Here is a 19,509-nt window from a genome sequence, read left to right on the forward strand (position 1 = left end):
GAACTATCTGCTCTGTGCCAAGCTATCCCACAATGTACACACCTCCTCTGCCACTGGTATGGAGGTAACATCATGCTATGAGGATGCTTTTCATCTTCATCTGTGGGGATGCTTTTCACCTCATGACTGTCTATTGAAAAAGTTTTAGACTGCAAATATAGCCCTTCCCACCAAAAAAAATGCGAGATTGATCCGGTTGCAAACCTGTGGGTGTAGGAAATATCGAGCAGGTCAGGTAACACTAATGGTGATAGAAATAATGGATCAATATTTTCTGGATGACCTAGAGTAAAACTGGTCAGTTCTGAAGCAGATACACAGAGTTACCCAACATTACTGCATTCAGTAATAAGGCCCTTTCAAAATGTCATTGATGGTGGGGAGTGCTGTGCCCCGTGTCGGAGCTGGCTGAGTCTACAACACACCGCAGTGTCTTTCGATCCTGCACACTGGAACCTCCGCATCAGGCGATGATACAACCATTCAGAATGCGGTGGAGCCGAGCGATGATGGTGCTAAATGGTGACTCCTTTGCTTGCATCTTCAGCAACAGATTTATTTCTATCTTTGATATTGCTTTTTTTCCACTTTCAAGGTTCTTTTGAAGATCCTGACCCGGAGTTACTCTCTGACTTTGGTTCTTTACAGGAATGGGACCTGCTCTCAGGGCCTCACAATCGGTCAGTTTTTGATATGCCAAGGACACAGCCTAGAAGACTAGCGGGCCTTCAGGGTGCTGGATTTTCATAGCTCTGGAGGCAGGCGGATTCAAGGCTGGTGCCACTGCCACCAACTGATGCGTCGCAGGAGAACAAGGAAGATCGGAAGCAGCAGGTTTGCTGTTGGCATGTGCCCAGCGGCACAGAGCTCAGAAAAAGTGACACAACAGACTTTTAACACCATAAAACAGCGAGTTGTTTTATGTCCCTCTCACTGTGAAACAGGGACATCTCTTTTTCCCTTATTGGGGAGAGAGAAAGCACCTGTGGTATGTCAAATACTGGGTGAACGAGTAGTCTTTGGGTACTGCAAGTCTGTGTCTTTATTGATGCTTTGCTGCTCGCTTGAGTGCTTGGTGGGAGACGCTGATGCTTTTTTGCTGGTGGGGGTGGGGGTGGTTGTTGCCTTGCTGCTGCTTGTGCATGAGTGGGGGGAGTTGGGAGGGGCTTTGGGGCTCTAACATTTAACTGTCATACATTCTTTGGGGCACTTTTTTGTTTTCATGGATGCTTGCAAAGAAAAAGAATTTCAGGATGTATATTGTATACATTTCTCTGTCATTAAATGTACTTATTGAATGTTCTTCACTGTACATCTGTGGAAATTTGCTGGAGTTTTTGGTGACATTCCAAATCCTCTCAAACTCCTAATGAAATATAGCTCCTGGTGTGCCTTCTTCAAGACTGCATCAATGTGTTGGGCCTAGGATAGATCTTCTGAAATGCTAATACCGAGGAACTTGAAGCTGCTTAGTCTTTCCACCAATGAACTCTCAATGAGGATTGCTGAGCATTCCCTTCCTTAAGCCCATAATCAATTCTTTGGTCTTGCTGACATTTAGGGCTAGGTTATTATTGCAACACCACTCAACTAGATTATCTCTCTCTCTTTCCCCTGTACACCTCTGTTGCCATCTGAGATTCTGCCAACAGTAGTGTCATCAGTGAATTTATAGAATGCTTGTGCTGTGCCTAGCCACACAGTTGAGTATAGAGAGAACAGTTGACTAAGCACATATCCTTAATGTGGGCCTGGATTATCAGTGAAGAGAAGATGATATTACTGATCCACACTGACTGCGGTTTCCCAATGAGGAAGTCAAGGTTCCAGTTGCAGAGGGAAGCTCAGGGCCAAGTCACACTACAGGAGAGAATGTGGAGACTTTGCAGAGGGTACACCAGAATATTGCCTGATATTAGCTATAGGAGGGGTTGGATCAACTTGGATTGCTTTCTCTGGAGCATTGGTGGCCAAAGGATGATCCAGGGTGTAAATGCCAAATATTAGAGGGTATAGCTTTAAGGTGAGGGGAGGGCAAGTTTAAATATTTGCAAAAACAAGTTTATTTTTTTTCCATGGAGGGTAGTAGGTGCCTCATGCTGCAAGGGAAGGTGATAGAAGCAGATACTATAATGTTTAAAAGTCATTTGGACAGGCAGGTAAGAGAGAAATACTGACCATGTAAAGACAGATGAGATTAATTAGATTGGTATTGGTGCACATATGGTAGATGGTGTATTGTACTGTTCCATCTTTTATAATGATCGGAATATCTTGGGACATGAAAGGAAACAGAAACCTTCTGGAGAAATCCATGCAGTCACAGAATAACCATAAAGGCAACACTGGAAATTAGGATTGAACCTGGATTGCTAGAGCTATGAGACAGCAACACTATCTCACCGGACACTCAATCACTAGAAATCATTAAGGAGAAAATGGATTCAGACATGAAAGATCGGAGAATTTGGAGCTATGGGTAACTAGCAGAGAGTAGTAGTTGAGTCCAATGACAGATTAGTCATTATAATATTGAACACTACCTCACTTTTTAAAAAATATACAATATTTCTGTTTTTGCACATTTTAAAATAATCGATTCAATAAATGTTATTTATTTATTTATTTATTGTGTTTTATTTTATTTAATATTTTTTTTCCTCTCTGTCTGCTAGATTATGTACTGCATTGAACTGCTGCTGCTAAGTTAACAAATTTCACGTCACATGCGGTGATAATAAACCTGATTCTATATTCTTTTTTATGCCATTTTATGGCCCAAAACAAAGCTGTTCAGTGTTTCATCTTTCACCTGCTGGGTTACAATTTACAGCATTTACATGTTCTTCTGTGTGAGCTTTCTGTCCTCATTAATCAATTAACCAAATGGCTTCATCAATAGTTTATCATAATGGCAATCTCAATCAAAGGTATTACATTCGCCCTAGCTATCCCTCCCTGCACCCCCTCCATCCTCTCTGCTTCTTAAAACTAACTTGGTTTAAAAATTCAACATAAAGTGCAGATGTTCAAAAACTAAAATATAAGCAGAAACATGCTGGAAACATTCACCAAATCAAGGCAGCAACAGTGGAAAGAGAAACCGTCAATAGTTCATGTCTGCAACTCTGTCAGAAATCAACAGAAATTTGGCTTTCCTCCTCCTGGTTCCAATTAAGAGTCTTTAACTTGAAATGACAATTTGGTTTCTCTTTCACAGTAATGCTAACTGACATGTGGAATGTTTCTAGCAATTTCAATTTTTATTTCAGATTTCCAGCATAGATTTTTTTAATATTCATTTACAGATAAATCAGTAATTTTGGAATTAAAGTGAACAAGCTACAAGATCTGTCACAATCTTACTGAAAGACTGCAACTGGTGTACTCTTGCTTCTATTCATATTATGCTTTGTACCTGTGAATGTACTAAATGCTTTTTTAAGTATGTAAAGGGTAAAGGTTGACGGTAGATATAGGACCAATAGAAAATGATGCTGGAGAAATTGTCATGAGAAATGCAGAGATGGCAGAATGCATGTTCTGCATCAGCCTTCACAGTGGAAGACATCTGCAGTATACCGGACATTCAAGAGTGTCAGGGAAATGAAGTATGTGCAGTGAAAATTACGACTGAGAAAGTGCTCAGGAAGCTTAATGGTCTGAGGATGGATAAATCTCCTGGAATTGATGGAATGCACCCCCAGGTTCTGAAGGAAGTAGTTGGAGAGATTGCAGGGACATTAACAATGATCTTTCAAGAATTGATAAGATTCTGGCATTATACCGAATCAGTTACAAATGTTACTCCGTTACTTAAGAAGGGTGGGAGGCAGCAAAAAGTAAACTATAGAACTGTTAGCCTGACATCAGTGGTTTGGAAGTTGTAGGAATCAATTGTTAGGGATAAGATTACGGAGTACCTGGAGGCACATGACAAGGTAGACCAAAGCCAGCATGGTTTCCTGGAAGGAAAATCCTGCCTCACCTACTGCAATTTTTTGAGAAAATTACAAGCAGGGTAGACAAAGGAGATGCAGTAGATGTAGGGTTCTTGGATTTTCAGGTCTTTGACAAGGTGCCGCACATGAGCTGCTTAGCAAGATAAGATCCCATGGAATTACAGGGAAGTTACGAGCATGGATGGAGCATTGGCTGATCAGCAGAAAACAGAGTGGGAATAAAGGGATCCTATTCTGGCTGGCTGCCGGTTACCAGTGGAGCTCCACTGGGGTCAGTGTTGAGACCACTGCTTTTTATGATGTATGTAAATGATTTAAGACTATGGGATTAATGGATTTGTGGTTAAATTCGCTGATGATACAAAGACCAGTGGAGGAGCCGGTAGCGTTAAGGAATCAGAGAGCCTGCAGAGAGACTTAGATAGTTTACAGGAATAGACAAAAGTAGTGGCAAATGAAATACAATGTTGGGAAGTGTATGGTCAGGCACTTTGGTGGAAGAACTAAATGGGCAGATTTATTTAAGTGGGGAGAGAATTCAAAATGCAGAGATGCAAAGAGACTTGGGAGTTCTTGTGCAGGATACCCTAAAGGTTAACCTCCAGGTTGAGTCGGCAGTACAGAAGATGACTGCAATGTTGGCATTTATTTCTAAAGGAATAGAATGTAAGAGCAAGGATGTTGTGTTGAGGCTCTATAAGGTACTCACTCATGAGACCACACTTGGAGTATTGTGTGCAGATTTGGGCTCCTTACTTTAGAAAGGATATACTGACATTGGAGAGGGTTCAGAGATTTACGAGAATGTTTCCAGGAATGAAAGGGTTACTGTATGAAGTACGTCTGGCAGCTCTTGGCCTGTACTCCCCAGAGTTCAGAAGAATGAGGGTGGATCTCATAGAAACACTCTGAACGTAAAAAGGCCTGAACAGATTAGACATGGCAAAGTTATTTCCCATGGTAGGGGAGTCCAGGACAAGAGGGCACGCCTTCAGGATTGAAGGACGTCCATTTGGAACAAAGATCTGGAGAAATTACTTTAGTCAGAGGGTGGTAAATCTGTGGAATTTGTTGCCACGAGCGGTCGTGGAGGCCAAGTCATTGGGTGCATTTAAGGCAGAGATAAATAGGTTCTTGATTAGCCAGGGCATCAAAGGGTATGGGGAGAAGGCAGGGGAGTGGGGATGACTGGAAGAATTAGATCAGCCCACGTTTGAATGGCAGAGCAGACTCAATGGGCCGAATGGTCTACTTCAGCTCCTATATCTTATGGTCTTATGTAGCTAAAGGAGGAATTTTGACAAGGAGTGAGGGAAAACCAAGTAGATTAATAAGTCATTTTAATCTTTGTGATTAAAGAGCTCATAATATTTTTGCATCTGTGGAAGATGAATTTAATATGCTTAAGTGGAGAAAATTAGCTGGAGGCAATGTGCTGTCCACCAAGACAAACCTAATATACAATTTTTATACAATATGCCAAAATAAGGGCACACATGATATTTAACAGCATGCCCATATGACTGCCCAATCAAACTACCGTAGATTCCGGATTTTAAGCCGCTACTTTTTTCCCACATTTTGAACAGCTTTGAACTTTGCGGCCAATAATCCGAAGTGGCTAATGCAAGGTTTTTTTCATGCCGCCTCGTAAACATTTTGCCTCGTAACAGTAGACCAATAAAATTGATGAGTAGTTCACAGAGGTCCAATGAAATTGTACGATAAATCAAGCGCACTTTCACAATTAAATTATTGTAAATCAGTCATTTGTACTCACCCTCATCAACATGGAAAACACTCGAAGCATTGTGCTACCTACCCTACTTAGTTTAAACTATATTTGTTTTCTGTACTACATCGCGGGATGCTATGACGTCACACCCGGTTTCGCGGCGTCTTGTGGGAAAATGCCGTTTGCGATGAAACGGAAAGGAGGGGGGAGCGGATTACGCGAGCGGCTTTGGATCCGAGCGAAATCTGCTTTTAAATGCCGTTTGCGATGAAACGGAAAGGAGGGGGGAGCGGATTACGCGAGCGGCTTTGGATCCGAGCGAACTCTGCTTTTAAATGCCGTTTGCGATGAAACGGAAAGGAGGGGGGGAGCGGATTACGCGAGCGGCTTTGGATCTGAGCGAACTCTGCTTTTAAGTTAAAGGTATCAATAACTTTTCCTGGTAGGCTGCAGTATATATATTTTTTACCAGTCGTTAGGAGATATTGGAATGTTGTTCAGTAAAGAAGTATACGCAACGTATATTTAAAAGTAGCCGCGTACGGGCACGGTTCGAAAAAAAGCATTTGCAATATGTATTTGTTTTTGTTACCATATGGATTTAATTAAAAGTTAAAAAAATCCTCACGTGTAATATCTTTCTGTGTAAATATCTCATATTACAACGTGGGACACCTGCAGCCGAAAATCCGGTGCGGCCTAAAATCCGGTGCGGCCTTTACATTTAAAAAAATGATTTTATTTCTAAAATTAGTGCCAGCGGCTTAAAATAAGGTGCGCTCTGTAGTCCGGAATCTACGGTATGTTAATACGAAAGAACAAAAGATGCTGAAAATCTCAGCGTCAGACAATTTCTGTAGAAAAAGAAATAGTCACTTTCATATTTTCTAACATTTTCTCCTTCGCTTCAGATTTTCAGCATCTGTATTTCTTTTATTTTCAAAATATGATCTTGTATTTATAGAGGTATAGAGATAGATATTAAATAGAAAATGAACGACTCACACACTGATAAAATTGCCCACGTTGTCCACCTGTCACAAAACGTTTTCCATCTGAGTTCCAAGCCACACTTGTTAGACTATCCTCATGGGATTGGCTCATCTTGGTCCTGAGTTCTCCGGTCTGTAGAGAAACAAATTTAACTATTAAATGTAAAGTGTCTTGTATCAGATGTAATTAGGTATTTACATATCTTTATGTGTTGTGAAACAGTGCAAGTGTATAGGAAGAAAGCTTCCATAAATGCAATATTCTAGCACAAGGTTTCCTTTACTTGTTACTGCCAAGATTTCACAAGTTTTTGGTTCAAATCAGTCAAAAGATGAAATCCAATCCGTTTTTACTTTAGAGGGTACTTTCAATTTTTAAAATACACATGAAAAAACTGCAAGATTAAAAAATTACATGCAATCTTCTTGTGCAAAGTTTCAGCTAATTGCACTACTTTTATGTGTCCAAATGACGCTGACTTTTTATATTCCCATTCACATATCCACCTCCTCATCTTTTCAATCACTACATGTGATGTTTCCTGTTGCTTAAATCACAATGGGCTATCTTATTATTGTTTGATGAGGAGCACCAGTTTTGATTCAATTTAAAACCAATTTACAAAAGATCAGCACTCGTTTCAATGCTGTCTCACTTTATTTTTTACTGACATCTGTTGCAGAAGCTACCACTACAAAGTCCTTCTCACAGACTAACAGATAACATCGCTTAGATCGATTATCTCCAAGGAACTTCCAATTTCCACTATTTGGGTACAATGGCGCAGACAAGGAAGGGACTGGTTTGTGTAAAAGTCACTTGGGAATTGTTACTTGAGCCAATAAAATTCTGTTAGATTCTGAGCATTCCTTACCTGCACATTCCAAAGCCATAGTTCAGAGCAATCATCAGGGCCACAGGCCAAGAGGTAATTATCATCTGGACTCCAAGCCAAGTATGATACTCCATAAGCATGACCTTCTAAAGTCTTAAGCAATCTAAGCTGATGAGTGTCCTAACAGAGGGAAAAAAAACAAAGCCTGTTCATGAATTATGTCAGCATAACTAATATAGTTGGTTCCTTAAGGTTGTTAAAGCCAGGGGACAAGCTCCCACTACCTATTAAATGCTCCCAATGGCATGCGCCTCAATAGCCTTTGACAACCAACTCCAGCTCCAGGCCTTCACATGCTACTAAGCCCATCGGAACCTCTTCTACTGACAGGAGAAAGGGCAAAGGTGGGTTACTGGCACCTTAAAACCATTTGCTTCAGGCAGATAGGGGCTCTAGGTTCATCAGATGCGTGGACAGAGGGAGCTTGCTCTTCATATCGTATTGGCCAGCTTGCGTAAATAGAAAGCTCGGATGCAATATCCATGGTCACCTCTGACTGGAGGCCTCAGACTAATATAGTTGGGAAATTAGGATTATGCACAACATTGCTCAAAGAGAATGGACAATGACTTCAATCATCTACAGTCAATTGCACTTTTACCTTTCTAAAATAAAGACTCATTCCTCCAATATTTAAAAGCTGCAGACACATAGCTACACCCAATTTCAATGCAATACTGCATAAGACTTCAAATAAGTGCCTTGGCTCAGTTGACAACTGTCAGCTGAGACAGAAATCTGTAATTTAAATTGCCACTTGAAAAGCAAACAGATATCTAAATGGATACTCTAGTGCAGTACCAATGACATGCTGCAGCCCTGAAGGTGTCATATTCAGATGATGGATCAAATTGATGTTCAGTCTTCAGGTGAATGTAAAAGATTCCATAGCCTTCTTTAAAGAACAGGGGTAATATCCCTAGTGTCTTGGTCAATTAATCCATTAATCATCTTCAAAATTAAACCTATCACAGCTGTTTGTGAAAGCTTGGTGTACTCAAAGACTGACAGATATCTTACAATATAATTACAACAATGAATAAAAAATAAAATGTCCTAAGATTATGAAAAGTAGTCTGTGAGAGCAAACTCTTTGTTCTGAGTTTGGATGGAGAATCACAAGCCAAATGCTGCATTGACATTCAATATGGAGTAATGTTTTAATATTTTCAATGCATTATGCTAAATTAATTAATAGTGCTGCATTAATACTGGAAAATTTGTACAACTATTTATTAACTAAGAGTAAGATTAAGTTTTTCCCAAAGCATAAATAAGAACATTGATCAAATAATACTTTAGGGACTGCAAAACCTCAAAGGAAAGAAATGAAGTATAAAAATCATATACTTCTGTAAATAACATGCTTCATTAATAATTCTATGTGGATGAGAGAGCAAACAAGGCAAGTGAATGCAGAATAATTGACAGGATACTCAGTTCAAATAAAGGAATTTTATGTCCAGACATCCACAACATAGCAGGGAAGATATGTGTGTTAGCAGACATGATTATTAAAAAAAATGGCAAATCTCTCTTCACTAGCTGAGGAAATGAGAACAAGAGTTGGTAGATCAAGCCAACACTGCCAATATTGTTTAAAGTTGTGAGCTGCCAAGACAGGTTAAATTTCCCTGAGCTGTAAAGTCAATGACTTGTAGACTTTAGTTTAACAGGAAGAAAATTAAAGGAGCATTGAGAACTTTTTTTCTATTATTCAAAGTGGCGGAGATCCAGAGATTACAGTCTTGAAGGACAGAGAAGGCCAAGACTACATGGATAAACAATGGATACAATGCGCCATAACCACCTAACTACAAAGAAAGAGATGGATAATAATTTTGGTGTCAATCATTTTGTCTCCTGTAACAAATTCCTATTGCGTGTTCTACAACCAAAAGCAAGTTGTTATAATATGGATATATTGAGAACAATATTAAAACAAACTACAATAAACAGTGATCCAAATCAGTTACAAAAAAAATACAATAAAGGCTCAACTTGAATAAGAAAGATGTTTTCCTGTGGCCTTGTGATACTTACAGGATCAACCTGCCATATGATAACTGTGGTGTCCTTGGATCCTGTTGCTAATTTACTACCATCATTGGAGAACTTGCAGAACCATACTTCATTGCAGTGCTCAGTGAGAATCTGTTGTGTGTAGCAAGGAAACTGCTTCCTTAAAAAAAAGAAAAAACATGACTATTTGTAAACATGTTAAGACTTGTACAGGCTACCATAAGAAGAACAATTGGAGAACCCGTGGAATATAATATTCTGAGGGATAGGATTTATGTTCACTTCAAAAGGAAGGGACAGATTGGGAAGAGTCAGCAGGGGAGATCATGCCTCACAAATATGACTAAGTCTTTTGAAGCAATAAATAAGAAAGCTGACAAAGTATTAGATGAACACAGACATCATTTAGGCTTTTGTTGAAGTTCTACATGTTGGTCCAGAAGATGAAGGCACAAGTGATCTTAAGCATTTTGGCAAACTGGATACAAAATTGGTTTGGTGGTAGACAGCAGAGGGAAGTGGTGGATGAGTGTCTTTTGACTGAAAATCTATAACAAGTGATATACTGCAGGGATCATATAGTTTGATGGCACCAAAAAATATGAATTATAGATGGTGAATATTTTCTAAGGGTACAATAGGGCATTCATCACTTAGAAACTCAAGGAGCAGTGTCAGAAGGATATTAATCCAAACACGCACAAGGTAATGAACTTTAAAAGTCAAATTTCGGTAGGACATACAGAATAAATGGCAGGGCCTTAAAAATGTTAATATATTGAGAGACCCTGGCATGCAAGTCCGTAGTGCATGGAAAATGAAAAGGCATTTGATATACTTGTCTTCAGATGATGAGGCATTCAGTATAAGGGATAGGCTGTGAAGTTGCAGCTGTACAAAGCATTTGTTAGACTGCGCTTTGAGTGTTATAACCAGTTCTGGTCACTACTGTACAGAAAGAACCTATTGTTACGAATGTGCCACAACTCTGAGGGGCTGAAGGGTACAAAGTAGCCCCCTCCTTTTTGAGAATCGCAAGATCACTATTAAGTCAGTTCAGGAGACCCAGGAAATGACAGAAAGACATGCAGAATCCACAAAGAGTTTGGAATGTGTCCTGGCCTCCGAAAGGCGGAACCATTGATAACGGCTATTGTCTCTTGGAGACGGAATTGTGTATTGAATCCTGTACGATGCATCGAAGCCCCCAGGCAATGAACCGAGGGGGGGTTGGTGGAGGGATTGCATCAACCCACCCTGATTGACATCTGAGACCCTGTGAGTCAGGATAAAAGAGGGTCTGGGGAACAGCCCCTTCAGATGCACCAGAAGAAATGCTAGAACTCCTGTAACAGTGTAACAGCGAAAGCCAGTGGAACCAGCCCACATGCGTCCTTTTCCATTTGCCTCGGAATTGGTGGGTCTTGCCATGGAAGCACGGCTTTAGCTAACCTCGAAGGGGAAATCAGTCCCCCAACGACTCTCGAAGGATTGACATCATAAAAGGAATGGGCAAGTTAAACCTCCGTCTTTCTCTCCAACCAAAAAGGCTGCAGCCTACAGCTTGACTGAACTAAAGTGACTTTTATATTTCCATCGGACAATACATTATCCCCTAGACAACGATAGAGCTATTTCTTATTATTATTATACCCGCGCTTTTAGATTTAGTATTGACAACGTATATTATCTGTATGTTTGCATTGATATTATTTTTTTGTGTACTTTATCAATACTGTTAAAAATAGTACCATCAGACTTCAACGGACCCCTCTATCTTTGTTGGTAAGTGACCCAGTTACAGGGTACGTAACACTATCAATAGAAAGAATGCAGAAAAGATTCATCTGGGTATTACCTGGAATGGAGGATTGTAACCATATTACAGGAGGGCAAGAGGCTGAGGGTAACCTTAGAGGTTTCAAAAATGAAAGGCATAGATAGAATAGATATTCAGTTTTACTCCTCCAGTCTAGAACTAAATGGCAACTTTAAGATGAGAGGAAAGACATTTAAAGGCAATCTAAGTTTTTCATCCAGAGAGTGGACAATATTTGGAATGAGCTGCCAGAGGAAGCAAATATAACTACAATATTTAAAAGGTATCTGGATGGGAAAGACAGAGGGAACAGGCCTAATTTAGGCAAACGGAATTAACATAGATGAACATGGATTAGGAGGTTTGTACATTTCTAAGATTATATGACTACCTACATTTGTTACCATGGTCAAAAGATTTTGTATGGTTCCGCACTGATCTGGATATTTTAGCTGTGTACACACTAAAACTTCACGATTACAGAGGCAGCAATGCCCAGGTAGAGAAAAAACAATGACATTCTTTCATGAGTATCCAGAGAAACCAAATTCCAGACAGAAAGCACGTACTTAGTGTTGTACTCCACCCAAAGGACTTTAAAATCATATTAAAAGTTAACCTCTCAATCTTCCTTTTAGAATTACAATATAACAAAGAAAGTTCCTTTCAACTTGAAAGGATTTATGAACATTATTATAAAAGATTTTTTTGTCTCAGACAGCAGATGCATTCAGAGGCAGTTTTCAATACATCTAGATTATACCCTTGGGTTGACTCACACTGAATGCTAGGATGTTTAAAATAAAGCACTACTGCAATACCCCAACAGTATCCAAAATTGTACACTCATTATTGAGGGGAATAGCCACAGGGGTACTCTGCACTGGCTGCCCATTCCTTTCCCTCTGCTGAGAGTGACCATTTTCCTGCCTCATGCAACTCAGGGGGTGACTACCTCCTTATAGGTCCCATCTATCATCTCTGCAGTTTCCCTTATGCTCACGTTCTCTGAGGAGCTCAGCTTGAATGGAGACGGGATTACTCTCCTTGCGAAAGAAGTGGATGAGAGAAGGCCTGATAAGTTAATTATAAACATGAAGTTACAGACAACAGGTAGAGAGAACTGAGCGCTGAAAGAATACGTTGCCAGGGGAAGCATGAAGGCAGGTTCAACTGGAAACACAGGCTGTCCCAGGTAATATTCTAAAGTTGATATTGTCCATAGATTCGAAGATGCACCAAAATTGCTTGATATGTTAGCCATACTTCAACAATATAGTAATGAATGGCATATAAAAAAAACACACACACACAGGCTGATGAGAACAATTACTAAAAGTGGAAAGAAAAGTCAAGAAGGCATGTCAGGGCCTCTATTTTTTGAGAAGCTTAAGAATAACACTCCAACAAACTTCAACAAATGAACTATAAGTATCATGACTGTTGCATCATAGCCTAGTACGATAGTTCCAAAGCACAGAAATGCAAGAGCCTACAGAGAATTGTGAATGCAGCCTGGTCCATCATAGGCATAGCCCTCCCTGACTACTGACAGCATCTATGGGATCTGCTGCTCAAGAAGGTGTTAGCTAACTTCAAGGATACCCAACATACAGATCATGCTTTCTTCTTGCTGCTAGCATTAGAAAGGAGGTACAGTCTGAAGGCCAAAGCCATTAGGTTCAGGAACTGCTACTTTCCATAAGACCTAGGAGCAAATGAGGTCATTTGGCTCATTGAGTCTGCTCCAGCATTCCACCATGCCTGATTTATTATCCCTCTCAATCCTATTCTCCTGCCTTCTCCATGTAACATAGAAAATCTACAGCACAATACAGGCCCTTCGGCCCACAAAGCTGTGCCAAAAATGTCCTTACCATAGAAAATACCAAAGGGTTTTCCATAGCCCTTTATTTTTCAGAGCTCCATGTACCTTGTCCAGGAGTCTCTTAAAATACCCTATCGTATCCACCTCCACCACCGTCGCCAGCAGCCCATTCCACGAACTCACCACTCTCTGTGTAAAAAACTTACCCCTGACATCTCCTCTGTACCTACTTCCAAGCACCTTAAAACTGTGCCCTCTTGTGCTAGCCATTTCAGGCCTGGGAAAAAGCCTCTGACAACAAACACGATCAATGCCTCTCATCATCTTATACACCTCTATCAAGTCACCTCTCATCCTCCGTCGCTCCAAGGAGAAAAGGCTGAGTTCACTCAACCTATTCTCATTAGGCATGCTCCCCAATCCAGGCAACATCCTTGTAAATCTCCTCTGCACCCTTTCTGTGGTTTCCACATCCTTCCTATAGTGAGGCGACCAGAACTGAGCACAGCACTCAAAGTGGAGTCTAACCAGGGTTCTATACAGCTGCGACATTACCTCTCAGCTTCTAAACTCAATCCCACGATTGATGAAGGCCAATGCACTGTATCCCTTCTTAACCACAGAGTCAACCTGCTCAGCAGCTTTGAGTGTCTTATGGATTCAGACCCCAAGATCCCTCTGATCCTCCATACTGCCAAGAGCCTTAACATTAATACTATATTATAACCATATAACAATTACAGCACGGAAACAGGCCATCTCAGCCCTTCTAGTCCGTGCAGAACATTTACTCTCACCTAGTCCCACTGACCTGCACTCAGCCCATAACCCTCCATTCCTTTCCTGTCCATATACCTATCCATTTTTTTTTTAAATGACAAAATCGAACCTGCCTCTACCACTTCTACTGGAAGCTCGTTCCACACAGCTAACACTCTCTGAGTAAAGAAGTTCCCCCTCGTGTTACCCCTAAACTTTTGTCCCTTAACTCTCAACTTATGTCCTCTTGTTTGAATCTCCCCTACTCTCAATGGAAAAAGCCTATCCACGTCAACTCTATCTATCCCCCTCATAATTTTAAATACCTCTATCAAGCCCCCCCCCAACCTCCTACGCTCCAAAGAATAAAGACTTAACTTGTTCAACCTTTCTTTGTAACTTAGGTGCTGAAACCCAGGTAACATTCTAGTAAATCTCCTCTATACTCTATTTTGTTGACATCTTTCCTATAATTCAGTGACCAGAACTGTACACAATACTCCAAATTTGGCCTCACCAATGCCTTGTACAATTTTAACATTACATCCCAACTCCTATACTCAATGCTCCAATTTATAAAGGTCAGCATACCAAAAGCTTTCTTCACCACCCTATCCACATGAGATTCCACCTTCAGGGAACTATGCACCATTATTCCTAGATCATTCTGTTCTACTGCATTCTTCAATGCCCTACCATTTACCATGTATGTCCTATTTTAGTTAGTCCTACCAAAATGTAGCACCTCACCTCAGCATTAAACTCCATCTGCCATCTTTCAGCCCATTCTTCTAACTGGCCTAAATCTCTCTGCAAGCTTTGAAAACCTACTTCATTATCCATAACGCTACCTACCTTAGTATCATCTGCATACTTACTAATCCAATTTACCACCCCATCATCCAGATCATTAATGTAAATGACAAACAACACTGGACCCAGTACAGATCCCTGAGCACACCAATAGTCACCGACCTCCAACCTGACAAACAGTTATCCACCACTATTCTTTGGCATCTCCCATCCAGCCACTGTTGAATCCATTTTACTACTTCAATATTAATACCTAACCTTCCTTGTGGAACCTTGTCAAAGGCCTTACTGGAGTCCATATAGACAACAACCACTGCTTTACCCTTGTCAACTTTTCTAGTAACCCCTTCAAAAAATTCAATGATTTATCAAACATGACCTTCCACGCACAAATCCATGTTGACTGTTCCTAATCAGACCCTGTCTATCCAGATAATTATACATAACATCTCTAAGAATACTTTCCATTAATTTACCAACCACTGACGTCAAACTTACAGGCCAATAATTGCTAGCTTTACTCTCAGAACCCTTTTTAAACAATGGAATCACATGAGCAATACGCCAATCCTCCGGCACCATCCCCATCTCTAATGACATTTGAAATATTTCTGTCAGAGCCCCTGCTATTTCTACACTAACTTCCCTTAAGGTTCTATAGAATATCCTGTCAGGACCCAGAGATTTATCCACTTTTATATTCTTTAAAAGCACCAGTACTTCCTCTTCTTTAATCATCATAGTTTCCATAACTACCCTTCTTGTTTCCCTTACCTTACACAATTCAATATCCTTCTCCTTAGTGAATACCGAAGAAAAGAAATTGTTCAAAATCTCCCGTCTCTTTTGGTGCCGCACATAGCTGTCTACTCTGATTCTCTAAGGGACCAATTTTATCCCTCACTATCCTTTTGCTATTAATATAACTGTAGAAACCTTTTGGATTTATTTTCACCTTACTTGCCATACTTGGGTATATTTAAAGTGGAGGTTGATAGGTTTGATTAATAAGAGTGTTAAATGTTTCCTGTAGTAATAAATACTGACAATAAGTACTCCTGCTTGAGTACTGTTGGGAGGGGACGGCCTACCTGGGTACAGAGGAGATGTCAGAGTTAAGTTGTTTTTTAAAAAAAAACGCAGAGAGTGGTCAGTGCGTGAATGGGATGCCGGCAACGGTGGTGGAGGTGGATACGATAGGGTCTTTTAAGAGACTCCTGGGTAAGTTCATTGAGCTTAGAAAAATAGAGGGCTATGGGTAACCCTATGTGATTTTTAAGGTAAGGACACGTTTGGCACAGTTTTGTGGGCCGAAGGGCTTGTATTGTGCTGTAGGTTTTCTATGTTTCTAATATTCAATGTTTCAATGAGATCCCTCTTCATTCTAATAAACTCCAGCGAATACAAGCCTAAAGCATTCAAACGCTCCACAGCATTACATCCTTACTTTTATATTCTAGTCCTCTTGATTCAGATCGACAGGTTTACTATACACCATCAGGATAGATTTATAGTCTCTCAAAAGCAGAAGTGGAGGAGTATGCCTCATGATCATCTCTTCTTGGTGCACAAATATAGCAGTGCTGTCCCAGTTCTGCTCACCAGACCTGGAATATCTAGCAGTTAAATGCCGTCCTTCTTACCTACCACTGGAATTCTCCGGGGTCACTTTGGTAGCAGTATACATTCCACCTCATGCCAATGTCAATCAGGCTTTAGATAATCTGACCATGGGATCAACATGCACAAATCAGTGCACCCCAATGCCTTCACCATTGTTTTGGGAGATTTTAACCAGGCTAGTCTGAAAAAAATCACTAAGTAATTACCATCAACAAATCACTTGCAATACAAGAGGAAACAACACTGGACTATTGCTACACCACTATCAAGAATGCCTATCATGCTATTCACGCCCTCACTTCTAGAAGTCTGATCACCTAAGCTGTACTTCTACTCCCTGAATATAGGTGGAGACTGAAGACTTCAGCATCAATAGTGAGGCCCAGGAAGGTATGGACAAGGGAAGCACAGGAGCGCCTAAAGGACTGCTTTGAATCGGTGGACTGGACCGTATTCAGGGATTCATCTTCAAACCTGGATGAGTATGCTGCAGTTGTTACCAACTTAATTAAAACCTGTGTGGATGAGTGTGTGCATACAAAGACTTACTGTACATTCCCAAAGCAAAAGCCGTGGATGAACCAGGAGGTACGTCATCTGCTAAAGGCTAGATCTGTGGCTTTCAAGTCTGACGACCCAGGCCTATAACCAGAAAACTAGGTATGATTTGTGGAGGGCTATTTCAAGGGCAAAGAGACAATTTCGAACGAGGTTGGAGGCAACATCGGATGCACAGTAACTCTAGCAGGGTTTGCAAGACATTACTTCCTACAAAGCAAAACCCAATAGCATGAATGGCAGCGATGCTTCACTACCAGATGAACTCAACACCTTCTATGCCTGATTTGAAAGGGAGAACACAACTACAGTTGTGAAGATCTCTGCTGCACCTGATGACCCTGTGATCTCTGTCTCAGAGGCTGATATTAGGCTGTCTTTAAAGAGAGTGAACCTTCGCAAGGCAGAAGAACCAGATGCAGTACCTGGTAAGGCTCTGAAAACCTGTGCCAACCAACCAGCGGGAGTATTCAAGGAAATTTTACAACCTCTCACTGCTACATGCGAAAGTACAGGTTTCCTCTGCTATCCAAAGGTAGAGCGTTCTTATGAAACCGTTTGTAAGCCGAAATGTCGTAAAGCGAAGAAGCAATTACCATCAACTTATATGGGAAAAATTTTTGAGCATTCCCAGACCCCAAAAAAACCCTACCAAATAGCACATAAAACCTAAAATAACTCAAACATATAGTAAAAGCAGGAATGATATAATAAAGACACAGCTATATAAAGTAGAAATATTGTATGTACGGTGTAGTTTCACTTATCAAAATGGGGAAGACAGCGAACCAAAATCAACTTGGAGGGAAAAAAATACGCATGTACACACATGTGCACACAACCGCCCGCACAAGATTTCACAGTCATGGTAGTCTTTCTCAGGGTAAACACATTCAAGCGGGTGTCTTTTTTTCATAAAAGCGAAAATCCTCTTTGGTTAGCGAAAACAGGTACTAGTGTAGGTCTTTTGTTACAGTGAGCTGTCATAAAGCGAATGTTCGAAAAACGGGGGCCACCTATACCCACTTGCTTCAAAAAGGCAACAATTATACCAGTGCCTAAGAAGAATAATGTGAGTTGCCTTAATGACTATCACCCAGCAGCACTCACATCGACAGCGATAAAATGCTTTGAAAGGTTGGTCACGACTAGACTGCCTCAGCAAGGACCTGGACCCATTGCAATTTGCCTATTGCCACAACAGGTTAACAGCAGATGCAATCTCAATGGCTTTCCACACAGCTTTAGACCAAATGGACAACTCAAACACCCGTGTCAGGATGCCATTCATCGATGGTAGCTCAGCCATTTAATATCCTGATTGAGAAGTTGCAGAAAACTGTACCTCCCTCTGCAATTAGATCCTTGACTTCCTAACCGGAAGACCATAATCTGTGCGGATTGGTGGTAACACTTCCTCCTCACTGATGATCAACACTGACCTCAGGGGTTGCGTTTAGCCTACTGCTCTACTCTCTATATACATATGACTATGTGGCTAGGCATAGCTCAAATACCATCTGTAAATTTTCTGATAATACAACCATTGTTGGTAGAATCTCAGGTAGTGACGAGAGGGCGTACACGAATGTGATATGCCAACTAGTGAAATGGTGCCACAGTAACAGCCTGGCACTCAACGTCAGTAAGATGAAAGAGCTGATTGTGAACTTTAGGAAGGGTAAGACGAAGGAACACATACCAATCCTCATAGAAGGATCAGAAGTAGAAAGAGTGAGCAGTTTCAAGTTCCTGGTTGTCAAGATCTCTGAGGATCTAACCTGGTCCCAACATACCAATGTAGTTATAAAGAAGTCAAGGCAGCCACTGTACTTCATTAGGAAGTATACTGCACAACAACAGCGTCAAGAGGATCTTCAAGACAATTCTAAAGACACTTCTCTCGGTAGGGTTGATTCTGGGCAGCAGGGGATCCCTGACCGGCATCAAGCTACTGATCATAAAATTCAAGTACCAGAAAAGAAAATTATTGCCACTTGGAATGTAAGAACCCTATATCAAGCAGGAAGATTGGACAATGTGATAAATGAAATGGAAAGACTAAAGATTAACATCATGGGAATTAGTGAAGTTCGTTGGACAGGTGCTGGAACATGTCAGAATAGAAATAAAACACTAATTTATTCTTGTGGAACATCCCATACTAATGGAGTAGGAATTCTTATGGATGAAAACATGGCAGAAAGTGTTTTAGGACATTGGGCAAAATCAGAAAGAGTGCTCCTTGTTAGATTCAGAGGACAACCATTTGATTTAGCAATTATACAGGTGTATACACCAACAACAGATGGAACAAATGAGGATACAGATAAATTCTATGAAGAGCTTGAACAATGGATGCAAATCTCAAGATATTGTTATTGCCATGGGAGATCTAAATGCTAAAGTAGGACAAGGTGCTGATGGAAATACCACAGGAAAATTTGGACTAGGGGAAAGAAATGAAAGAGGCGAGAAATGGGTATAATGGTGCAAGATGAA

General features: G+C 40.6%; 1 protein-coding gene across 3 annotated transcripts in view; it reads right to left on the reverse strand.

The window, feature by feature from the left end:
- The window catches only part of LOC140733215 (WD repeat-containing protein 26), a 142,703-nt gene that overhangs the window by 48,088 nt on the left and 75,106 nt on the right, over window positions 1-19,509 (reverse strand). For all 3 annotated transcript variants that reach the window (XR_012100243.1, XM_073056247.1, XM_073056248.1), the window contains exons 7-9: window positions 9,629-9,767; window positions 7,565-7,705; window positions 6,703-6,822 (exon numbers count right to left, since the gene is read on the reverse strand). Coding sequence is in view for 2 of the 3 variants with exons in the window: in XM_073056247.1 (XP_072912348.1) it covers window positions 6,703-6,822; window positions 7,565-7,705; window positions 9,629-9,767 (400 nt within the window). In the remaining variant the exon portion in view is untranslated. The remainder of the gene's footprint in view (window positions 1-6,702; window positions 6,823-7,564; window positions 7,706-9,628; window positions 9,768-19,509) is intronic.

The sequence above is a fragment of the Hemitrygon akajei genome, chromosome 9 (genome assembly GCF_048418815.1).
Source record: "Hemitrygon akajei chromosome 9, sHemAka1.3, whole genome shotgun sequence".
Classification (NCBI taxonomy): domain Eukaryota; kingdom Metazoa; phylum Chordata; class Chondrichthyes; order Myliobatiformes; family Dasyatidae; genus Hemitrygon; species Hemitrygon akajei.